The sequence below is a fragment of the Sinocyclocheilus anshuiensis genome, unplaced genomic scaffold (assembly GCF_001515605.1).
Source record: "Sinocyclocheilus anshuiensis isolate Anshui unplaced genomic scaffold, SAMN03320099.WGS_v1.1 scaffold1736, whole genome shotgun sequence".
In the NCBI taxonomy this organism is placed as follows: domain Eukaryota; kingdom Metazoa; phylum Chordata; class Actinopteri; order Cypriniformes; family Cyprinidae; genus Sinocyclocheilus; species Sinocyclocheilus anshuiensis.
In genome coordinates, this window is record NW_015558656.1 from 176,857 (window position 1) to 196,521 (window position 19,665).

At 37.1% G+C, this 19,665-nt stretch overlaps 1 protein-coding gene across 5 annotated transcripts in view; it reads right to left on the reverse strand.

Moving 5' to 3' along the window:
- LOC107681051 (microtubule-associated serine/threonine-protein kinase 4-like) overlaps window positions 1-19,665 on the reverse strand; it is a 135,346-nt gene that overhangs the window by 13,645 nt on the left and 102,036 nt on the right. For 4 of the 5 annotated variants that reach the window (XM_016477197.1, XM_016477193.1, XM_016477196.1 and 1 more), the window contains 11 exons: window positions 15,016-15,104; window positions 12,006-12,075; window positions 10,577-10,655; window positions 7,411-7,565; window positions 7,003-7,078; window positions 6,698-6,907; window positions 6,417-6,518; window positions 6,127-6,259; window positions 1,932-1,999; window positions 1,593-1,684; window positions 1,121-1,329 (listed from right to left, as the gene is read on the reverse strand). In XM_016477197.1, coding sequence (XP_016332683.1) covers window positions 1,121-1,329; window positions 1,593-1,684; window positions 1,932-1,999; window positions 6,127-6,259; window positions 6,417-6,518; window positions 6,698-6,907; window positions 7,003-7,078; window positions 7,411-7,565; window positions 10,577-10,655; window positions 12,006-12,075; window positions 15,016-15,104 — 1,283 coding nt within the window. Of the gene's footprint in view, window positions 1-1,120; window positions 1,330-1,592; window positions 1,685-1,931; window positions 2,000-6,126; window positions 6,260-6,416; window positions 6,519-6,697; window positions 6,908-7,002; window positions 7,079-7,410; window positions 7,566-10,576; window positions 10,656-12,005; window positions 12,076-15,015; window positions 15,105-16,235; window positions 16,847-19,665 lie in introns of those variants that run through there. The other variant, XM_016477194.1, reaches the window with a different exon arrangement.

Genomic DNA, 19,665 nt, shown 5'->3' on the forward strand with positions numbered 1-19,665 from the left:
CGGTGTACTTCGCAATCACAGATTCTAGCCTACGTCTTGGAATATGACCCAAATAAGAATTTTCACCGTATATTGCCATCTGAACAAGTAAGTAACAAGTCTGCCACGTTTGTTCTGACCAACTGAGGAAAAAAGCATCACCATAAATCTCGCTACCAATGGTGATTAAATCTAAAGATCGGTTAGCTCATATCACATCAAACCGTTCAAATTATTATTATTGTTATACTTTATTCTCAAATGATTAATGTTAACAACATCAGCATTGGTGACTATGAGTATAGTGTGTATTAGCGTGTAGATTTCAATTTCTGCACAGTCTAATCTAATTGTCATACTCTTTGAATTTCATATTAAGAAATTCTTTTAACCCAAAAAGCAAATTATGCTCCCTTCTAACTGGTTTTCTTTAAAATACAAATCTTTGTAATCCCAGGCTATCTGTAATCAGAAGCACATTTATAACTGGAATATAATTTAATTTAATTCACATGTGTTTCATAAACACATAATCCTTTATGGATTACAATCCGCCATCAAAATTATAAATTTAATTATTCTAGCTGCTGTGATAAAAGGCTATAAACGATCCGCCACCTGCAGGATCGTCACATGCGATAGCCTAGTAGCTGGGACAACTTCTTTATGTTTACAGAAGTGACGTAATGATGCAGCGGCATGCTCGAATTTCCCGCGAAAACCTACCCATACCACTCAAATTAGAAACCATTATTATAAGCTAACCGTTGTGAATCGGGCTAAAGTAAGGCGATAGTTTTGAACACTGGCTGGTTATGTACTTGCTCAAATATTGATTTCGGATCACTTTTAACCAAAAAAAGTTAGGGACTGCAGCTTTAAATATTTGAACAAATGAGCTGATAAAAAAAAACCTCTGACTGGACTAAGACGTAATTGGTGGTTACAAAATGTTAAATCTAGTATCATTACTATTAACAGGTCATTGATTTATTAGTCTCTGGTTACTCTGCATTCCATGTCACTACCTATACAATGTTACCATGTATGTATTTCTTTACTTTTATTAGCAGTAACATAATAATGAAACACTATTTTAAAAAGTAACATTCCCCAACACTGTAAATCTGTTACAGCATACCTTCAACATACTCCATAACCATGCAAAGATGTCTGCGAGTCTCAAAGGAGCAGTACATGCTGACCACAAAAGGGTTCTCAGCAAAAGTCAGGATGTCTCTCTCCACAAAGGCCTGCTGGATCTGGTTCCTCAGCATCAGGTTCTGCTTGTTAATCTTTTTCATGGCAAAACGCTGCTTTGTCTCTTTGTGTCTCACTAAATACACCGCACTGTGGGGGAAAAAAAATCTTGGTTTAAATGAACAATGTGTGATAATTTAATGCACAGTAACCACGATATAGAGAAAATAAATTTAAAGGACTAAGCTAGGAATGGATTACTATGATTTTGCTTACTGTGCTATATGTAATGCAAACCATTAGCACTACAAAACAGAATGTGAAACAATATGCAGCATACAATGCTAAACATTTTACCTAATAATTTGCTTCAATATTGTCACATGACCTCATTGCATGTTTTAGTTACTTACCCATAAGCCCCATTACTGATCAATTTGATCATCTCAAAGTCAAGCTCACAGGGTTTACGCCGGTGCCGCAGTGCTGCACTCAAACTGTGGGACTGGATATATAATTTTAATAATATTTTTGTAATGAAGCCTGCTTTTACATATATTTCAACTTTAAAATTCATTTTATTCTAAAAATTTATATTTTCCTGTTTAATAACTTCTCTGTGGCATGCTTTAATAATCACAGTTGTTTATCTGTTTTATATTCCATACATTTCTGAATAAAAATTGTGCTCTACAGTAGCGTACTATTTTGCTGTCTTGGTTAAATTGTTTACAATAGTTAAAACTACTTACACTGACAGACTCATCCGTCTCAGGAGTTTCTGCAATCCCGCTGTCGTAGCTAGTTAACTGGGCAATTTCTGCAAGACAATGACAATTAATTAGAGTCTGGACTAAAAAACAAATCTTTGAAACAAACTTAAAATAAGAAACTAAGAATACAAACAATGACAACTATGACCCTCTAATTTTTATTCTTGCTAAACAAAATCAATATACTGTTTATTTCCAAATCGTTGGACATAATGTTTTGACTACAGTTGGTCTTTCATTTATATTTACATATTTGTGAGGCTGTCTTCTGTGCAGAATGTTTTTCGTCATTTAAAAGACCCAGGATGACTATTGTTAAAAAAGACAAAACTATACTTCCATTGTGTTTTTTTTTTTTTTTTTTTGACTGAAAGAAAACAAACAAACAAACTAACTAACAAGTAATTTTTCCAAAAGAGTAACTTGGTAGAGCTGACTGCTGTGGTTTCTAAATGAGTTAAATGGTGTGGAAATCAACGGTAAAATCTACACACATCATGAAACATTTACTTGGAAAAACTGCCACTCTGAACAAATCCCGGTGAGGCAGTTCTCAGGGGGCTCCAAAAGTAACTGATGAACAGCAGGAGGTAATGAACCGGAGGGTCATTCGGCTGCCTTGAAAGACAACTAAGCCCATCAGAAAGCCCTCACAACAGCTGCCGATCTACATTTCCAATCATCACACCAAATGATTTGGATGTTCTCCGAGGATTAGAAAGCCTTGGAGGGCTTTGTAACAACACTGCTTTGGCAGAGATGGCAAGACAGAGGCATCAAGGTCTACGAGCGTATTCTGTTCTCATTACCGATAATGATAGTCTTGAGTACAAATTCAGAGCTTCGTTACAGTATGTTGTGTCTATACGAGGCTTTCATCTAACATTATAAGAAATAAAACGCAAAAGAAAAGATAGAAACCATTTTCTGCACCTAGGCTCCTGACCTTGAACATATAAAATGCATTGATACATTGTTAAAGATTGTGAGCAGTAAATGTAAAGCCTTTAAATCCTTCTGATGTTTTTAACCCAATTTTATCCATATTTTTATGTGAAATTCAGCGTCAAAAAAAAAACTGTGAAATTGAAGAGATCACAAATGGGTGTGCAACAAATCAGTAGCTCCTTTAAATAACTGTGCTACAGTGATAATTTTGTAATACAACACTAAAGTTGCTGAAAATGTGTACAGAATCTTAGTAATATTTATCAATATTTTCATAGACAACTTTTTTTATTTTTTTTATTTTACGACACTGAACCACAAAAATCAGATCATAATCCAACTAAGAATGTACAAGTGGCTCTGACAAAGGCTCCAGTTATGATTTCCATGACTGACTGACAACATGCGTCTACTAAAAGTCAACTCAAATCAAGTCAAGTCATATTATATGATATATCTATATACTACTAGTCAAAAGTTTTTAAACAGTAAGATTTTTAATGTTTTTAAAGAAGTATCTTCTGCTCACCAAGCCTGCATTTATTTGATCCAAAATACAGCAAAACAGTAACATTTTGAAATATTTTTATTATTTAAAATAACTGTCTTGTATTTGAATATATTTTAAAATGTAATTGATTCCTGTGATTTCAAAGCCGAAGTTTTATCATCATTATTCCAGTCACATAATACTTCAGAAATCATTCTAATATTCAGATTTTCTGCTAAAAAAACATGTATTATTATTATTATTATTATTATGGTTGTTCTTTACATTTTTTTTTCAGGTTTCTTTGATGAATAGAAAATTCAGAAGAATATCATTTACCTGAAATAGAAATCTTTTGTTGCCTTTATCATCACTTTTGATCAATTTAAAGCATCCTTGCTAAATAAAAGTATTATAACATACTTTTAAATACAGTTATTTTAAATGGTAAAAATATTTCACAATATTACTGCTTTTGCTGTGTTTTGGATCAAATAAATACAGGCTTGGTTAGCCGAAGCGAATTCTTTAAAAAAACATTAAAAATCTTACTGTTCAAAAACTTTTGACTGGTAGTGTATATATTTATTTATATATTAGGAGCGTTCTGTCCATATAAGCTGCGAATGCTCTGCAAACTCAAGCCATTTGAGAGTATGGGATCACAGAATGGCTAATTAACAAACATGATTATAAATTGAATCTCTGTCACTTGAGCTTACAAAATAAAATGGTGGGAATAAGTATGTCAAATTATTTATTTGCGAAACGACAGTCATTTTCTGTAAATCTGTGTCAGTTACGGAAGCATCCAGGCAAGCGGATTTACAGCGGTTTTGGTGCTTCCACTCTATTGCTATTACTCATTATGATTTTTGCGTCTTCATTAGTTTGCTGGCATGCTGGTGCTTCTTATGCGTGAGGTAAGCGGTCCATGAATTGCTCGCCCAAGCAGTAGCCCCTCACTGCAGAACACAATATCCAGGGGGCGAGGTTGGATCCACATCTAGGAGGTGGAGATTGGTAGGTTTAGGGGTGGAGATGGGTGGGTTTAGGGGTGGAGATATGGGTGGGTTTAGGGGTGGAGATAGGTAGATTTAGTGGTGGAGATATGGGTGGGTTTAGGGGTGGAGATGGGTGGGTTTAGGGATCAGCAGTGGTGGAAAGAGTACTGAAAAAATATACTCAAGTAAAAGTAGCATTACCTTTCAAAAAATGTAGTGTGAGTAGAGTAAAAGTACTTGTCCAAAAAACTACTCAAGTAAGAGAAAAAGAGTAGCCTATTTAAAAGTACTCACAAGTATTGAGTAGCGAGTACTGAGCTGTGGATTCTACCCCCTCATAATAAACGCTGTACACCGCAATTGATACATTTTATTCTGTAATTCACATTATCATAATAAACGCTGTACCATTTTAAAAACGTTGTACATTCTGTAATTCACATTATCTTGTTTGTAATAAAGAATGAAGAATATCTTTCATCCAGCAGTTTTAATTTTGACTGCCAACTCTTTAAAATACATCAAAACAGCACAGAAACAGTATTCAGTTGAAGAAAAGATGAAAGTTATTCTCAGTACAATCATCCCCATTTAAATAATAAAGTTTGAAAAAATAGATTTTGTAATTCGTTACTTCACACCCCTGGGGATCAGGGGGTGGGGATGGGTGGGCTTAGGGATATGTAAGGTGGGAGGAGTTGGATCTGGATCCAACCTCGCCCCCTGGATCTTGTGTTCTGCAGTGAGGACCATCTCTGTCTAAGTGGAAAAATAAGCTGTTGTCTGACGAAAATGAAAAGAAAACAAAAACATTGTAATGGTATATGGTCCTGCTTTCATAAGCAAAGCTTCTTTTAAAAATAAATCATCTTACTTTTTTGGCATGAATAATGTATGTTGAAGATTGGTTATTTGGCAGCATACTTGGGACTCAGCATACCCAGTTAAAAAGCCACTGATATAATGCTTTGTACAATGCAGATTGTTTCAAAGCAGCTTCACATTATTAAGCAGGAAAATAAAATTCATTAATTATAAAACTAATTCAATTTCAGCTGTAAAGTAGCTCTACACAGCTTAATTTAGATAAATGCTGATTCAATTCAGTTTAATAACAGTATCAATGTTGGAAAGTTAGCGTCATTATCCAGCTTAATTAAGTTCAAAGTCTGTTGTCATCCGATGCAACCCAGCTAAATCAATAAAAATTAATTGAGATGACAATAGCAAGGTACCAAAACTTTATCAGGCAACAGGGGTGTGAAAAAAAGAAGAAAAACTCTTGAATTTAAATAAATACATACCATTTAATAATTGTGATACATTTGGACCAATTTGTAGATTTTGTTTCATAAAAGAATATTTTCTGTTGATCACAAAAACCCTAATTGAATCCTTTATGGTTTAATATGAGTGACTAGTTTTATAGACACTGAACTCATCTTATCTTGTTTAAAGGTTTGACAAACTGAGGCAAATCCAGCAACTAGTTCTTCCTTGGAAGCACTCAGCCTGAGAGCCTGATAATACAACTTTATTTCTTGATAGACTGATAAAAACCTGTGTGCCCAGACTACCAGAAGTTGCATGAATTTTCAGCCAAGCAAACTGAAACAGAATTTTTACTCGCTCTTGGCACTGGTGCAAAATGCACTAAACAGCTTATGAACAGGCCATGGGTGAACCCTCTGAGGCCAAGACTACTAAAAACCATGTACTAAGGTCCTCCTACCCTCAAGTGGGTCTCTTGTCAAACCAAGTTGGCTGATAATGTAACGTGGGATGTCGGTCTTGATGCCTTGGCCCTCTTTGGCATGACCCTCTGCAGCCTCCAGGAGATGATAGAACTCTTCAGGGTCAAACTCCTATAAGACAGAAAGTATTTATCTTTAACACAAAACTTTGACCAAACTGTACTAATAGATTCTCACTTCTTGCATAACTTAAAGCATTTGGTCATACTGATTTAAATCAGGCTGACTGACCCAGACCATTGTTAAGAAACTCTTATAGACAACCTACCAGACATTCAAGGAGTCGAGCAGGCCTGGCGATGACTATGAGAATCTTCTTCACCAGCTCCTTGATGAAGGTCACCTCTGCACTCTCCGATCGCTCAGTTGACTGAATTACAATGACAGAACACATCACAAGTGGCCAGCTATATGCATGCATCAATGAAAGCAATAATAAAAAACAACTTGAAATGGAAGAATACACAAGGGGAAAAGTATTTTAAATACAGAAAGTTAGTTTTAGCTCAGAAGAATGAAGAAAGCGAAGTCTCTAGAGGCATTATTTACCTCCTGAAAGAGCCTTTCCAGTTTATCCGTGAGCTCACAGAAGTATCGTGAGGTAATGAGGCCGAGACGGGACTTTTCCAGGCAGTCTCTGGCCAGCTCAATGATCTGATGGTGTGCGAAACTGAGTACACCGTCAGCCAGGGGCAAGACTTTCTCAGGGGAATTGCTTTGAATGATCTCCTTGATGCGCTCCTCCATCTGAGCTGTGGCCTGAAGGGTGGAGAAAACAAACCAACAATGAATTCTCCTTTAAAGATACAATCACTCAACACTGAAGAAGATTGGTGAAAGTAGGTTACACTTACCTTGGGAAATCTTTCTTTGTACACATGATTCATCATGATAATCTCATGGTCACAGCACAATGGGGATCTTCCAGGACTGTCAATGCAATTTAAGAAAAAAAAAAAAAAATTCTCAATATACTCGTAGTCATGTGACAATTCTTCATAAAACTGTAAAATTAATATTGCGAGAATAAGATGCAATGTGTCCCAGTTTGCATACTACATACATTTCAACATTTTTCTAAATAAATAATTTGTGACATACTACAACATTAACATACATCTTCATACCTTTGGCATACTACTTTGTGATTTGGTATGCAGTAATTCTTGCATATTATTTAAGACAGATGGTATGTGAATTGTGATGCACTGGGATACAGATCTCAAATAAGTCCAAAAAGACAACATCTAAGCTTCCTGTACCTGAGACTGCGGGAGCGTGGCCGCATAGGTGTAGCTCTCCTGGGGTCATCTCCAGCAATGCTCTCTGTGTAGAAATGCTTGGACAGGAAGTGGAGCTCGTCTGGTGTGGGCTGGAAAGGCAGCTGATGGAGCTTCTCCTGTGATGAACAGGACGACTGGAAATGAAACGAAAATACATTGAAAAAGAAAAGAAAAAAAGAGAAAATGAAATGAAATGAAAACAAATCAAGAAAGAAAAGATGTCCCCTGATGTGTTGCATAACACATCATTAGGTGATAATGCAGATGATGAATAAAACTAAAACACAGCAATGGGTTTTCACGGTTTTCCTGTTTCTTCACAATGAGTAAGTCTAAAAATTATGTGGACCGGAGACCTCTATCAATACGCAAGTATATAAGTGAAGTATCTAAAAGAATAGCAAAATGCTATTGTGCAAATATTGTGCAAAATGCTATGCTAGCTCTACCAAGTTTGCTAAAACCAAAACAAGTCATCATTTACTTCACCTCATTTCACTGCACAAAGATAGAATTTTCATGTTTGGGGTCAACTACTCCTTTCATGTAAGGGAGTCGTAATCTAACATTTAACTATAACCTATTATTCTTTTGAAACTGACAATAAATTGTAGTGGATTCTGGAAAAAAAAAAAAGGTTCATTTTGCGCATTATGTACTGTATTAAAAACAAACATTTTGTTCACCTTTTCACCTTTTTAAAGACTGTTATATTGTGCCCTAACCAACAATGACAGGACAAAATCCCTATATTTCCCATTCACATTGAAATCAGAAAAAAAAAAAAAGGTTTTCTATTTAAAGGGGTCATATGATGCGATTTCAAGTTTTCCTTTCTCTTTGGAGTGTTACAAGCTGATTGTGCATAGATAAGATCCCTGAAGTTGCAAAGACTAAAGTCTCAAAACCAAAGAGATATTCTTTATCAAAGTTAAGACTCTGCCACGGCCCCCTAAAATGGCTTGTTCTAACACGCCCCCACATATCTACCTCACTATGTGGAAATATTTGCATAATGTGGCCCAAATGTGCACGCAAAGAAAGAAGGCGTGGTTTCAGTAACCGCAGTTAGTGTTGAAGCAGAGAGAAGAGAGAGAGAGACAGGGTCACATCGCAGTGGAGTCAGCTGTCTTAACCGTGGCTTGTGTACTGCAAACACATACCAGCTTCATCACTGTGTCTGTCACACTCTGTTTCCCTTTCGGGCTTGAACTGATGGTAAAACTAATGACATTATTTACTGTCTTTACATTTATTTTGAAAGATGAAGCTCGCGATTATGGTAAGGGGTGTTACATTTCCGACGAGTGCTTGCGGTGTTCGGCCAATCACAATGCACTGGGTCAGCTGGCCAATCAGAGCAGACTGTGCTTGTCAGAAGGAGGGACTTTGTAGAAAACTAAGCGTTTGAGAGAGGCGGGGCATAGAGGACCTACAATAATGTACAGTATTTGAAAAAGAATGTGTTTTTTGAACATTAAAGCATGTCAACATATTCTGTTACACCAAATACACTAAATAATGATCTTTAAAAAAGCATCATATGACCCCTTCAATATTTTAAAATGTAATTTATTCCTGTAATGGCAAAGTTGATTTATTTTTTTTATTTTTTTTTGGTAACAATGCAAAAATCTTTACTCACACTTTTATTAAGTATTCATTTCTAATGAATAAAAAATGTTACAGACAAAAAAATGTCATGTTACTGACAAATGATACTGACAGGAAATTTCTATAAACTGAACACTGGTTGGCTGGTTTGCCAGCATCACACTGCTTGCCATTTCCTGTAAAGATGGGCAGCTGCAGCAACTGTGTCACTAAACAACAACAACCAGAGAGTGAGCGAGGGAGTGGGTGGGCAGTCTGGCGTGGATACAGGGACATATTTACCAGCAAACAAATCTGGCGCTGCTCAGAGGCACATGAATCAGACTGGGAGACGGTCATGGCAGCATCTGTTGCCCGTGGCAGACAGTCTCAGCCAAGTATCAATTCAGTTGTGCATGTAAGCGCAAGGACACAGACACGAACCAAAAGCTTCAAAGCAGAAACAGCAATGAAGCTTGCAATGTCTACAACATGCAAAGAAGTAATGTTGGTGTTGTTCATTGTATACAACAAGATGCATACAATTTTAGTTGACAGTTGGAGATTCCGCTGTTACAAAACCTAGTGAACTGCATACCTAAATAACATTCTAAACCATCACAGATGTGCTGCTAATAGAAAGGCAACATTATGGCCGCCTTTATTTGTCTACGGTAGCATCACATTTGAGGAAAAAGCGATCCCAGAATGCATTGCTAAAATAGCAGATGAGTCCGTAGAAATGTTGATTATAAATACATTTAATTTAATACTTAATGTACTGTTAAAAGTAGATACTTTAAGTATGCAGTACAGCCTTAGCAAACCTCCAAGGCGGGTAGAAATGGTGAATGAAAGTATTTTTGAAAATCCCTATCCTTAAATCTTTATCTAGTGAACAACTGGAAAAGTAATGTAAATGTATTGGTTAAAAAGAGTGAGAACCCTACAGAACAATAGACTCTTAAAAGTTCTGGAAGCCTGATATTTAATTTAATGAACTGAATTTTATTTATTTATTCAAAATGGGGCAGGGGGTGTAGACAATAGGAGGGCTAGGAGTAAAAAAAAAAAAGGCTGTCATGTGAGTCATGTCTCTCATTTGCTAATGAGTGTTTCACTTCACTTATGAGGTCACTTATAAGATTAATTTTCAGTTAAAAGTTAGCTGCCTTTAAAGGCAGTAGACAGCAAGGCAGCTCACTAGATTTTAGAACAGAGTCTTTGTCTTCACAGTTCAATGCTAATTTAGGTTCACTCTAAGATGGCATTCATACTGACAGTGATTTATTTGCTTAACACCACCAAAATGTTTTTGCCATTGGTTGCTGGTAGTCCTTCCTGCTCAAATAAAGTATCCAACCAACATCTTTATATGCTGGAATTCTGCTCAACTCAACAACTCCAGAGTTGGACGTTGCTTAAATCTCTTCAAATTCCCATGAAAATGAATGTCATTTTGTCATTTAAACTTCAAGTTATTTTGTTGCTTCAAATCTCAGCCAGTGAATGCACACTTTCTTCTACCATTTGAAAAACATGTGGTACTTACAGAGACGGTGGAGCTGGGTGTGTTTGTTCCATAGCCAGAGGAGGGAAGGGATGCCAATGACCAGCGTCGCCCATCAGTTCTACAAACACAGACATCCCTCAGTCCATTTCCTCTCAAATAATTACAGGTACTGTGTAGAATCATCATCAGTAAATAGAATATTCTATATTGCATTGCATTGGATCCAAGACATGAGAGGCGGGTGGTACACTAGATAAAAGAAAATGCTGAGTGAGTCATTTATTTTCAAAGTAGAGCAGATGAAAGACAGTGGCAGAGTAATCCATGAGCCGGGGCTGCTATCTTTTCGAGCAGTGCTCTGTGAGCAATTTCCTACGGGGTCTCCTGGCTGATTGAATGATCTGATGATAATCGCAGGAAGACAAATGCCACAAACACTGGAAGGAGTGTTACATGGGCCGAGTAAACACAGAAGATGCCAAAAAATGGTTGTGCAGGCACATATCTACAGTGAACAGTTTAATGTACATGGAAAAGAGTGTGATGCACTATGGTTGAATTCAAGCACAAATGTACAAGAATAGAGTGAATCTCATGAAAACATGTCCAGGTCAGATTGCACCCCCGTTTGTTTGTTTATCATCATAAAAATAACATTACATTGTAAAAAAAACAAAACAAAACAATAGACTTTAAACAAAATGTAATTATTTTAAATTTGGTGAAATATGACCTGAAAATGTTTAAGACAGGTATCATGAGATTCGCTCGATAAGTTTCATTTGAATTACCTGTCTGCCCTTAGTCCATGACTAGAAGATTATAAATAGTAAAAATAAAATAAATAAATAAATAAAATAATATTTGAAGTAGAAAAAAAAAAGCATACAAATTTTGAAATAAAAGACCCATTTTTCACCCCATCCTGTCTGATCGAACAGAGTTTGATGTGACAGGTTAAATCTGAACTTCTGAACCATGGTTTTAAATTTGTTCCCATCTAAAACTGTAGAAAGGCTGTCAGCTCCTGAGTTTTTCAAAAGCAGCAACCAAGAGCTTTCATCAGCCACATGCTCCTCACTTTAAAGAACTTTGTTTACTTGAACATTGTACTGATGTCCTGATATTCCTGACAGATCTGGACCACTATTCTAATAATACAGATATGTATCTTTTAAATTATGGGTGCTATAGGTAGTTTACACACTATGTTCATCTTTACAAATTTCAATATTCTGGTACTTACACCACAATGATACAGTGTTTGCTTGCTCTCCCAAGTCAAAAGAGTCTCTATGATACTGTTGTCCCTAGACATAACTTGGATGGATCACACCTTTAATGTAAGTATTGGATTTTTTTTTTTCATTCTTTTTACTCATACTCCAGGCAAAATACCTGATAGCTTAGAAATATAGGAAACTTCTCTTCAAAAGTGTACCATAGGTATAGATGTTCATGTCATTACCTGCGTGTGAAGGAGAAATGAGCTGAAGCACTAGGGGAGAAGTTTCTAGGGCTGTCTTGTGGACTGGTGCCTGAAAAAAAACGGTTTCACATTTTTTACTGTGCCAGCAATACTCTACAATCTTCTAACAATATTATTAACATCATTTTTTTTCTGCAGTTATATATGGCCAATATATGGCTGTGCCAGCTGTACAATCTTTATTCTTGAAGGCATAGGCAACACTTTCAGTAAACAATAAAATGTTGGTTTGGCCCCAAAACTATTACACTGCCTCAAATGCTTTGGATTATATTTAATAACACATATGGACAGTTTTTATAGTATTTTATGAGGCCCTTTGTCCTTTTTGGCAAACATAGGAGTCAGTTAAACCAGAAACTGTCACCAAATGTGACCTCTTATTAGCTAAACCCCACTGTTTCTGGGGATTGCTTTTAGCAATATGGCCACAATTGAGGGTCTGGGAGATCCCAAATCACGGCCATTAGAGCCAGTATCCCACTTCCACCAACAGAAAAACAGCCTTCTGCCCTGCAGTAATTAGAGATAATTAACCTGATTGAACAGGGGAAAGAGTTAATAGTTAATTAACAGACATGTTTATGGCCACACCGGTGTTGATAAAGAGAGGCCCCTGAGCTTTGCTGCTGGTGGCTGCTCATTAGTGGTGACTCATTTACTGATATTCACACACAACAGAGTCAGAATGAACTGAAATGAATGCAAATAAGAAACTAATAATGATGTGGAATTTGCATTTTATTAGCCGATATGAGGTTTTCAATAGAAGATGCCAATATCTACAAAGTGGCAGATTGCTGATACAGTGGGATGAATACAATATATCATCAGCCTTTGTGCTTGAAACGTCACCTTTGTGAGGGTCTGTTAATACATTTCCACAATTTTGCAATCGTGATATGTCGACTTTATCTCCTGTGTCTTTTTTAAGTTATTTTTGCCCAAGCACCCACTTTGAACAATCTGCCAGTGATGTGCGTGTTCTTGTTTTGTGTTTGATGAATACAATATATAAAAATAATTAATATACACAATTTATGTATATAATGTATATAAAATGCTGAAGATATTTTTCTTTTTTTTTTTTTTTTTTTCCAATTATCCAAATAATGTTTAGTCCTAGAAAGCTATTACTTCTGTTCAACAAATGTGCATTAAATTGATCTAAAGTGACAGTAAAGATTTCTACATTGTTACAAAACACTGATTGCACTAGAGATGCACCGATTGCAATTTTCTTGGCCGATTCCGATTTTTTGTTAGTGTGATCTGCCGATACCGATTTTTGCCGATTCCGATTTTCTTTCTAAGAACTATAATTGACAGCATATACAAACAAAAATCTACTTTTCTTCAACACAAAGTTTTATTTTCATAAAAAAACAAGTAAAAATTCAGTAATAAAATAAGAACACATAAAAAAAATTGCAAACAACAGCACAAATAAATGCAATAGAATAAAGAGAGCTATGAAACTAAGTTTTTCAGGTTAAGTACGTTTTTATTCAGGTAAGAAATACTACAGAAATTAATCAAATGTAAAATAACACATCCAGTGTTATTTTACATTTGATTACTTTAATTTCTGTAGTCTTCATTGTAAAAATTAAATACAGATTAATGCTTACCATTAAAGTTATAAAAGTCAAGAGCAGAAAGTGATTTTCTTTGTCTTTTGTTCTTTGATTAACATGACAGGCAGCAGTAGGTATATTGGACTGCGGTCCCTTTAATAGTGTAAGCTTTGGTGTAAGCGCGAAACCTGCGGGAATGAATAAAATAATGCGCAATACAAGCACTATTTAACCGGAGCGAATGAGACGTGTGTGAGAGAGAAGGGGTCGTTGGAGAGAAGAGAGCGAGTATGCGCGGCTGACGTTATTGCCTGTGCCGCTGGTAACAAAACGTGATCATGAGGAAAATCGGCTGATTCCGATCCCTGGCCGATCGATCGGTGCATCTCTAGTTTGCACGTTCTATTCACCAAAGAATTCTAAAAAAGTAGGACCCACTTTCTATGTCTTTCGTCTTTTACTACTATGTACTTACATTTAAAGTAATTATTTGATACAATGCACTCATTGCGTACATACATGTTTTTATGCGTTTGTACTTACAATTATAAATATTTTCCTGTAATTACATATGTGATTAATTTCAATAGTTATAATACATACTGTTAGTTATACTATAGTCCCTTTTCTATACCAACAAACTTATTGGTACTGTTTAACAGTAATGGAACAGTAATACTTCTTGGTATTACTGTTTTTACTATATTTTTTATCAAAAAAATGCATGCCTTGTTGAAAATACTTTATGTAAAAACAATTTAAAAATATATTTCAGATCCCTAAATTTAGAGCAGTAATGTATAAAATAAATTTATAAATGAATTATACTTTATCCTCACATAATTCATGACTCAAGTCTATAAATGCTATGCTAAATGGTATCTGAGAGCATAAGCTGTTATGAGCCAGCTGACTATGCCTCATTTCATGACTATAAAACTAAAGTGATGTTTAATCACATTAATACACTGTAATTAAATCAACAGTAATGCTGAATGTTCTTTAAAGATTTCCAGTACAGGGGCAGCATGTGCTCAGTCTGCAGAAGAGAGAGACGAAGACCTAGTGCGCAGCTCATGAATCAGACACAGGATCGCTGCTTGAACACACTGTAGTTCTGCAGTGCTTTATCGAGTTTTGTGGGTCTGGACGCCTTAAAACAGACTGCTTTCTGCGACACAGGTAAGTAATTAAACCATGCCCTAACCAGGTGTGAAGCAACAGTTAAATAGTTGCAAGTAAAATAGTTTAATATAAAGCTTATATTAGAGCTTTTTTAGAGACTTCACTATGGGTAGGCCTACACTGCAAAAATAAGAATCCAAGTGTCACTTGGACAGACTCGACACCGAAACCATCAGTAATAAAACACATGCACATACGCAAACAGACAAACACACTGAACCGGTTACCTGTGTGTGACGACAGAGGTGAGTGTGGTCGAGGAAGGGCTGATGACTGTCCACTCCCTATCAGACTTTTTCTGTTGCTTGTTCTGCAGCTAGAAAAACAAACCAAAGCATTGTGTTTTGTGAGCAGACCACTGCAACAATACCTTTGCATTACAGAAAAATGACAACAGCATTAAGACAGGTGAGCCATTTTCACATGATAGGTTTTATTCATGGCCAACATTTCAGAATACTGCAGACATTAGGTCCGCTATTGTCAGATACAAAAAGAGAGCTATAAAAACATGATTGAAAGCAAGAACTTTAGATTTGAGAGCATAAATCAAGGTCAGTACTATAAATTATGAAGATCTCTGACAGATGGACACATCATGCATTTCGTTAGTATATACACAACATAAAATGTAGTTCTTATATTGTTTATTAGATGAACACAGAAGGAATACACCGCTTTGCTAGTGGTGTAACATCTGAGTGAGTGCCATTATCAAAGTTATTACAGATAAAGACATTACTCATTACTGAAACCTCCACCCAGTACAAACTAATAAACAGCACTGTGAAGAAAGCACAATCATATTTTCTTTGCATGTTCTCCACAACTAATTTATTTCAACATAAATGACAGATTCAGTCTGATTTACTCAGCCTGATGATACTAATTGGATCATCTGTATCATCAATGGTAAAATAGGTCATTCCCAGGATTAAAAAGTGCGCAAGATGGAAAAGCACAAGCAGAAATGCACATGAATGTTTGCTAGCAGAGATATCTACAGTATGGCTTTTTGGCCTTTTGGTGACGGTTTGGTCTTGTCACATGAGAGGTGAAAAGGATACGGCGCAACTTCAGCATTTCCTGTGAGAGCAGTGTATCCGACTGTATCTGTCAATAACATTGAGATGCCCAGCTCTTCTCAGGAGGATTTAGAGAACAATCCATTTTCCTCACATTCAACATGTATATTTAGGCAAATGCACAGTAATTACGGACATACGTAAACATATTTTGTGCCTGCTGCATGGACTGAACAATAACACCCTGATTACAATCAAGAGGTACTCCAGTTCAACATTCACAACGGAAATCTAACACAATAGAAAACACAGCACCTGCATTACCATATTGTTCTTGTCTAACCTCAGCTGACTTAAATTTTGACAAAGGTTTACCACCTAAAAACCCAACGAAAGTAGTGACAAGCAATCAACTTGATTACCTTTTGGAGCGCTGTAATCTTGCTCCACCAATAAAGTGAGGCATAGAAAAGTTGGAGAGTAGAGTCCAAAAGCTGGAGTCAGTCATTGTCCCAAAGTCATGCCCCCAAAGTGCTCTGAGCTGTTTTGGAAAAGAGAGTGAGGAAAAATGCCTGGCTTCCACGAGAAGTAGGCACCCAACGCAAGAGTCCCGGGAAGTCCACCCAGGGCGACGCTCTGTCACTACAGAGGTTCGTCCATGCACATCTGCTGCTTCCTGCAGCATACACAGGCTGTCAAGGGGGACAGTGTGTCCTTTGAAGTGTCCTAAATCGAAGAGTGTGAAAGCTCCTCTGAGCTGTTTCCTATTCAGGTCATATCCGCTCCTGTTCAAACGCTGGGTGCCTCTGGGACAGAGGGACAGGACCGCTTCCAGCAGAATGACTTTTTGTTTTGATGTGAAAGTCACACGGCTCTGCTGCTATCCCGTAGACTCATTGAGACTCAGGCGCGCTCCATATCGTATAACAGGCACCTACCGTACCACATCCTGAGGCGGGGAGGGGAGAGGAAAGGAAGGGAGGGGGGCGTGAGTCAGAGCAGCAATGCATCATCAGCAGACGATGCAGTGAATGCAATCACGGCTCTCTCCATCTGGCCCCGCTCCAGAACCCATCGGACCATTTGAAATGGAAATGCACAGCTTTTCAACCATAACCATGTGCAAGTCCTGCACACTGTAGCCAAGCCCCTCTCCCTTTTTTTCCCTTCTCTGGACCTGCCATATGAAGAAAACCACCCTCTCTCTTCCACTTCAGCACCTTTGATCTCCTCCTGTTCTGTTCTTCAATCTGCTCTTTTGGCAGGCAGGGACATGGAGAGGCCCAACCTCCCTGACACATTACAGATGAAGTCGGAGGGGTGGAATGGGGCCACTCGCCCTCGACAATTAACCGTTGAATGCAGAGGGGCCGCTAGCCACTAGTGACAAGTTGGGACAAGCCTAAAACAGCATACGACTAAACCAGGCACGCACACAACTAATCAAATCTTCAAAGAGTGCTTCAGATATGGACATAATCATAAGGAAGCTGGTCACACATGAAGTGAGCAAAGTCTAGCTCAGTCATCTCACAACTTTAGTCTCATGACTTCTTATCTCTTCCTGCAAGGCCAGTGACCTATAGAAACTTAAATCTGGGAACAAGCCAAGCCTAGTCTCTTCTGTGTCAGCCTGTGCTCTATATCTGTATGCACTGTTTTTGGTGCTCCAATTTGGAGATGATGAACCAAAAACAATAGCAGTGGTCTGATTCAACCAACTGCAAGTTATCTTTCTTAGCATATAAAGCTCAGAGTAGGGATGCACCAAATATTCGGCAACGGAAATTATTCGGCTGAAAATAGCAAAAAAAGCTCTTTCGGTGTTTGGCCGAATAAGCGAAAAGACCGAATAAATTGTACCGAACAATGACATGATGCGATCAAACAGAGGCACGCGCTAATGCAGCAAACCCGTCTGCAGTGTGGAAACATTTACAAGTTACCGAGAAAGATGCAAAAATCATTATAAGCACCGACCGCGAGAGACTGTTTAGTACCGCATCGCATGTCTTCGATGAGAAGAGGAAGGGGTGGTTGTTGCTGGTTAGTGTATGATGACTGAAATCGCGAAATGGCCGTAAACAATTAAATAAACTACAGAACGTTATGCTTTCTAATGCATGCATGTATTGCATGTATTCTGACAGCGCTGCACGAGCTCGTGGCGCTATCTGCTTGTTAGCCAGGGTTTAAAGTCCAAAGCACGAGGAAAATCTGCGCTGAAACAGTGTTACTCGTCAGTTGCTCAGTAACATTTTTATTAACTTTTAAAATAAAAAAGACAATAATAATGATAGTAATAATTACAGTAGCTCTATTAATACATTTATTATAACATTCACACAGTGTTCAAATTGGGATCTGTAATATTTTCTAATGTTTTAAAGGTTCTCTTCTGTTCAGCAAGGCTGCATTGTATGGTAAAAAATACATAACTGATTCAAGAAAGGGGTCTCAAAAATGGTCAAAAACTATTAGTTTACTAACTTATTCATTTTAAGTTAAATTGTGCCTTGTTGGTATAAATGTCTGCTAGAAAGTAAAAAAAAAAAGTTCAGTTTTAAGTACATTTTTTTTAATTGTTGTTTTTAATTGATTTTTTCTTTGAAAAGCAAGACAAAACAGTAAAAAGCACAGCTTGGCTATTTAACTTGTGCAATGGTGAAAAAAAACTGGCAAGATACATGGGGGAAAACCGCGAAAAACCATGTTCGGCATTCGGTCTTCGGCCCAGTGTTTAATTTTGTTCCGCTTCGCCCAAGAATTTTCATTTCGGTGCATCCCTAGCTCAGAGTATACCTTCCTTGTCCGCATTCTGCTTTGGCTTGCAGAAAATCTATGTGACATCATTTTATTAGCACAGTCTGCTGATATCTGTGTGCACTGTCTGTGCGAAGCCTGATTACTGTGACCATGTAGTAAAAGTGATTTGAGCACCTGAAAAGAAAGATCCAATAGATCCATCCGCACTCACGGTCAGTGGGGTAGACTTTGAAAGGCTTGTACGCCCAAGTCTAAGCAAAACACAATTCTTGGGGTAACAAAGCTGATAGTACTATACTTGTATTGGTAATTGGAAGCATAATACAATTTTACAAAATATTCAATAAACAAACCCTTGAAGGGTGGGGTATGTGAATGACAGCTGTTGCAAGTCTACAGACATCTGTGGAATTTTCTTTAGCTTCATGTGAGCCACTCATTTATCAAGGAATGCATTTTGCACTCTCAAGACTTTTCATATTATTTTTCAGAAACCATGCGTATGAATGTTCTGTAATGCAGTTATGACCTCCTCATCATCTAAACAGTTTCACAACTATTGTGTGTAAACACCAACTAATCAAACTAGTTCAAACAGCTCAATGGCCCATTTCATCAGCAAGCCAAAGACCTACTTGATGACAAGCAAAAGCAGATTGGCTGTGCTGTTCACAGTTTTTTTTTTAAATGTAATTCTAGAACAGGCCACAAAGCATATAGCAACAAACAAAAGGAAGCTTCAACAAAATGTGATGATTGTCAATTTTCACTCAAGAAATGAGTGTTGATTCAAGCAATCAACAGTCATGGTTATACCTGGTCTTAAAACCTGTCCTGAATAATCCGATTACAAGAGTGTGAGCTCAGACACTTTGCTGTTAACAGGTAACAACATGCGTCTCAAATGAGTCTCCGGTGACCATTTGTGATCAAATTTCAAAGGAAGGGGTTTCTGATTTTGTGACTACACACATTCACCATCAAGAGCTCCAATGCATGTTCATAAATCACAAAGTCACCACACTTGCTTCAAAGTGTTATATAATATAATATAATATAATATAATATCATATAATATAATATAAT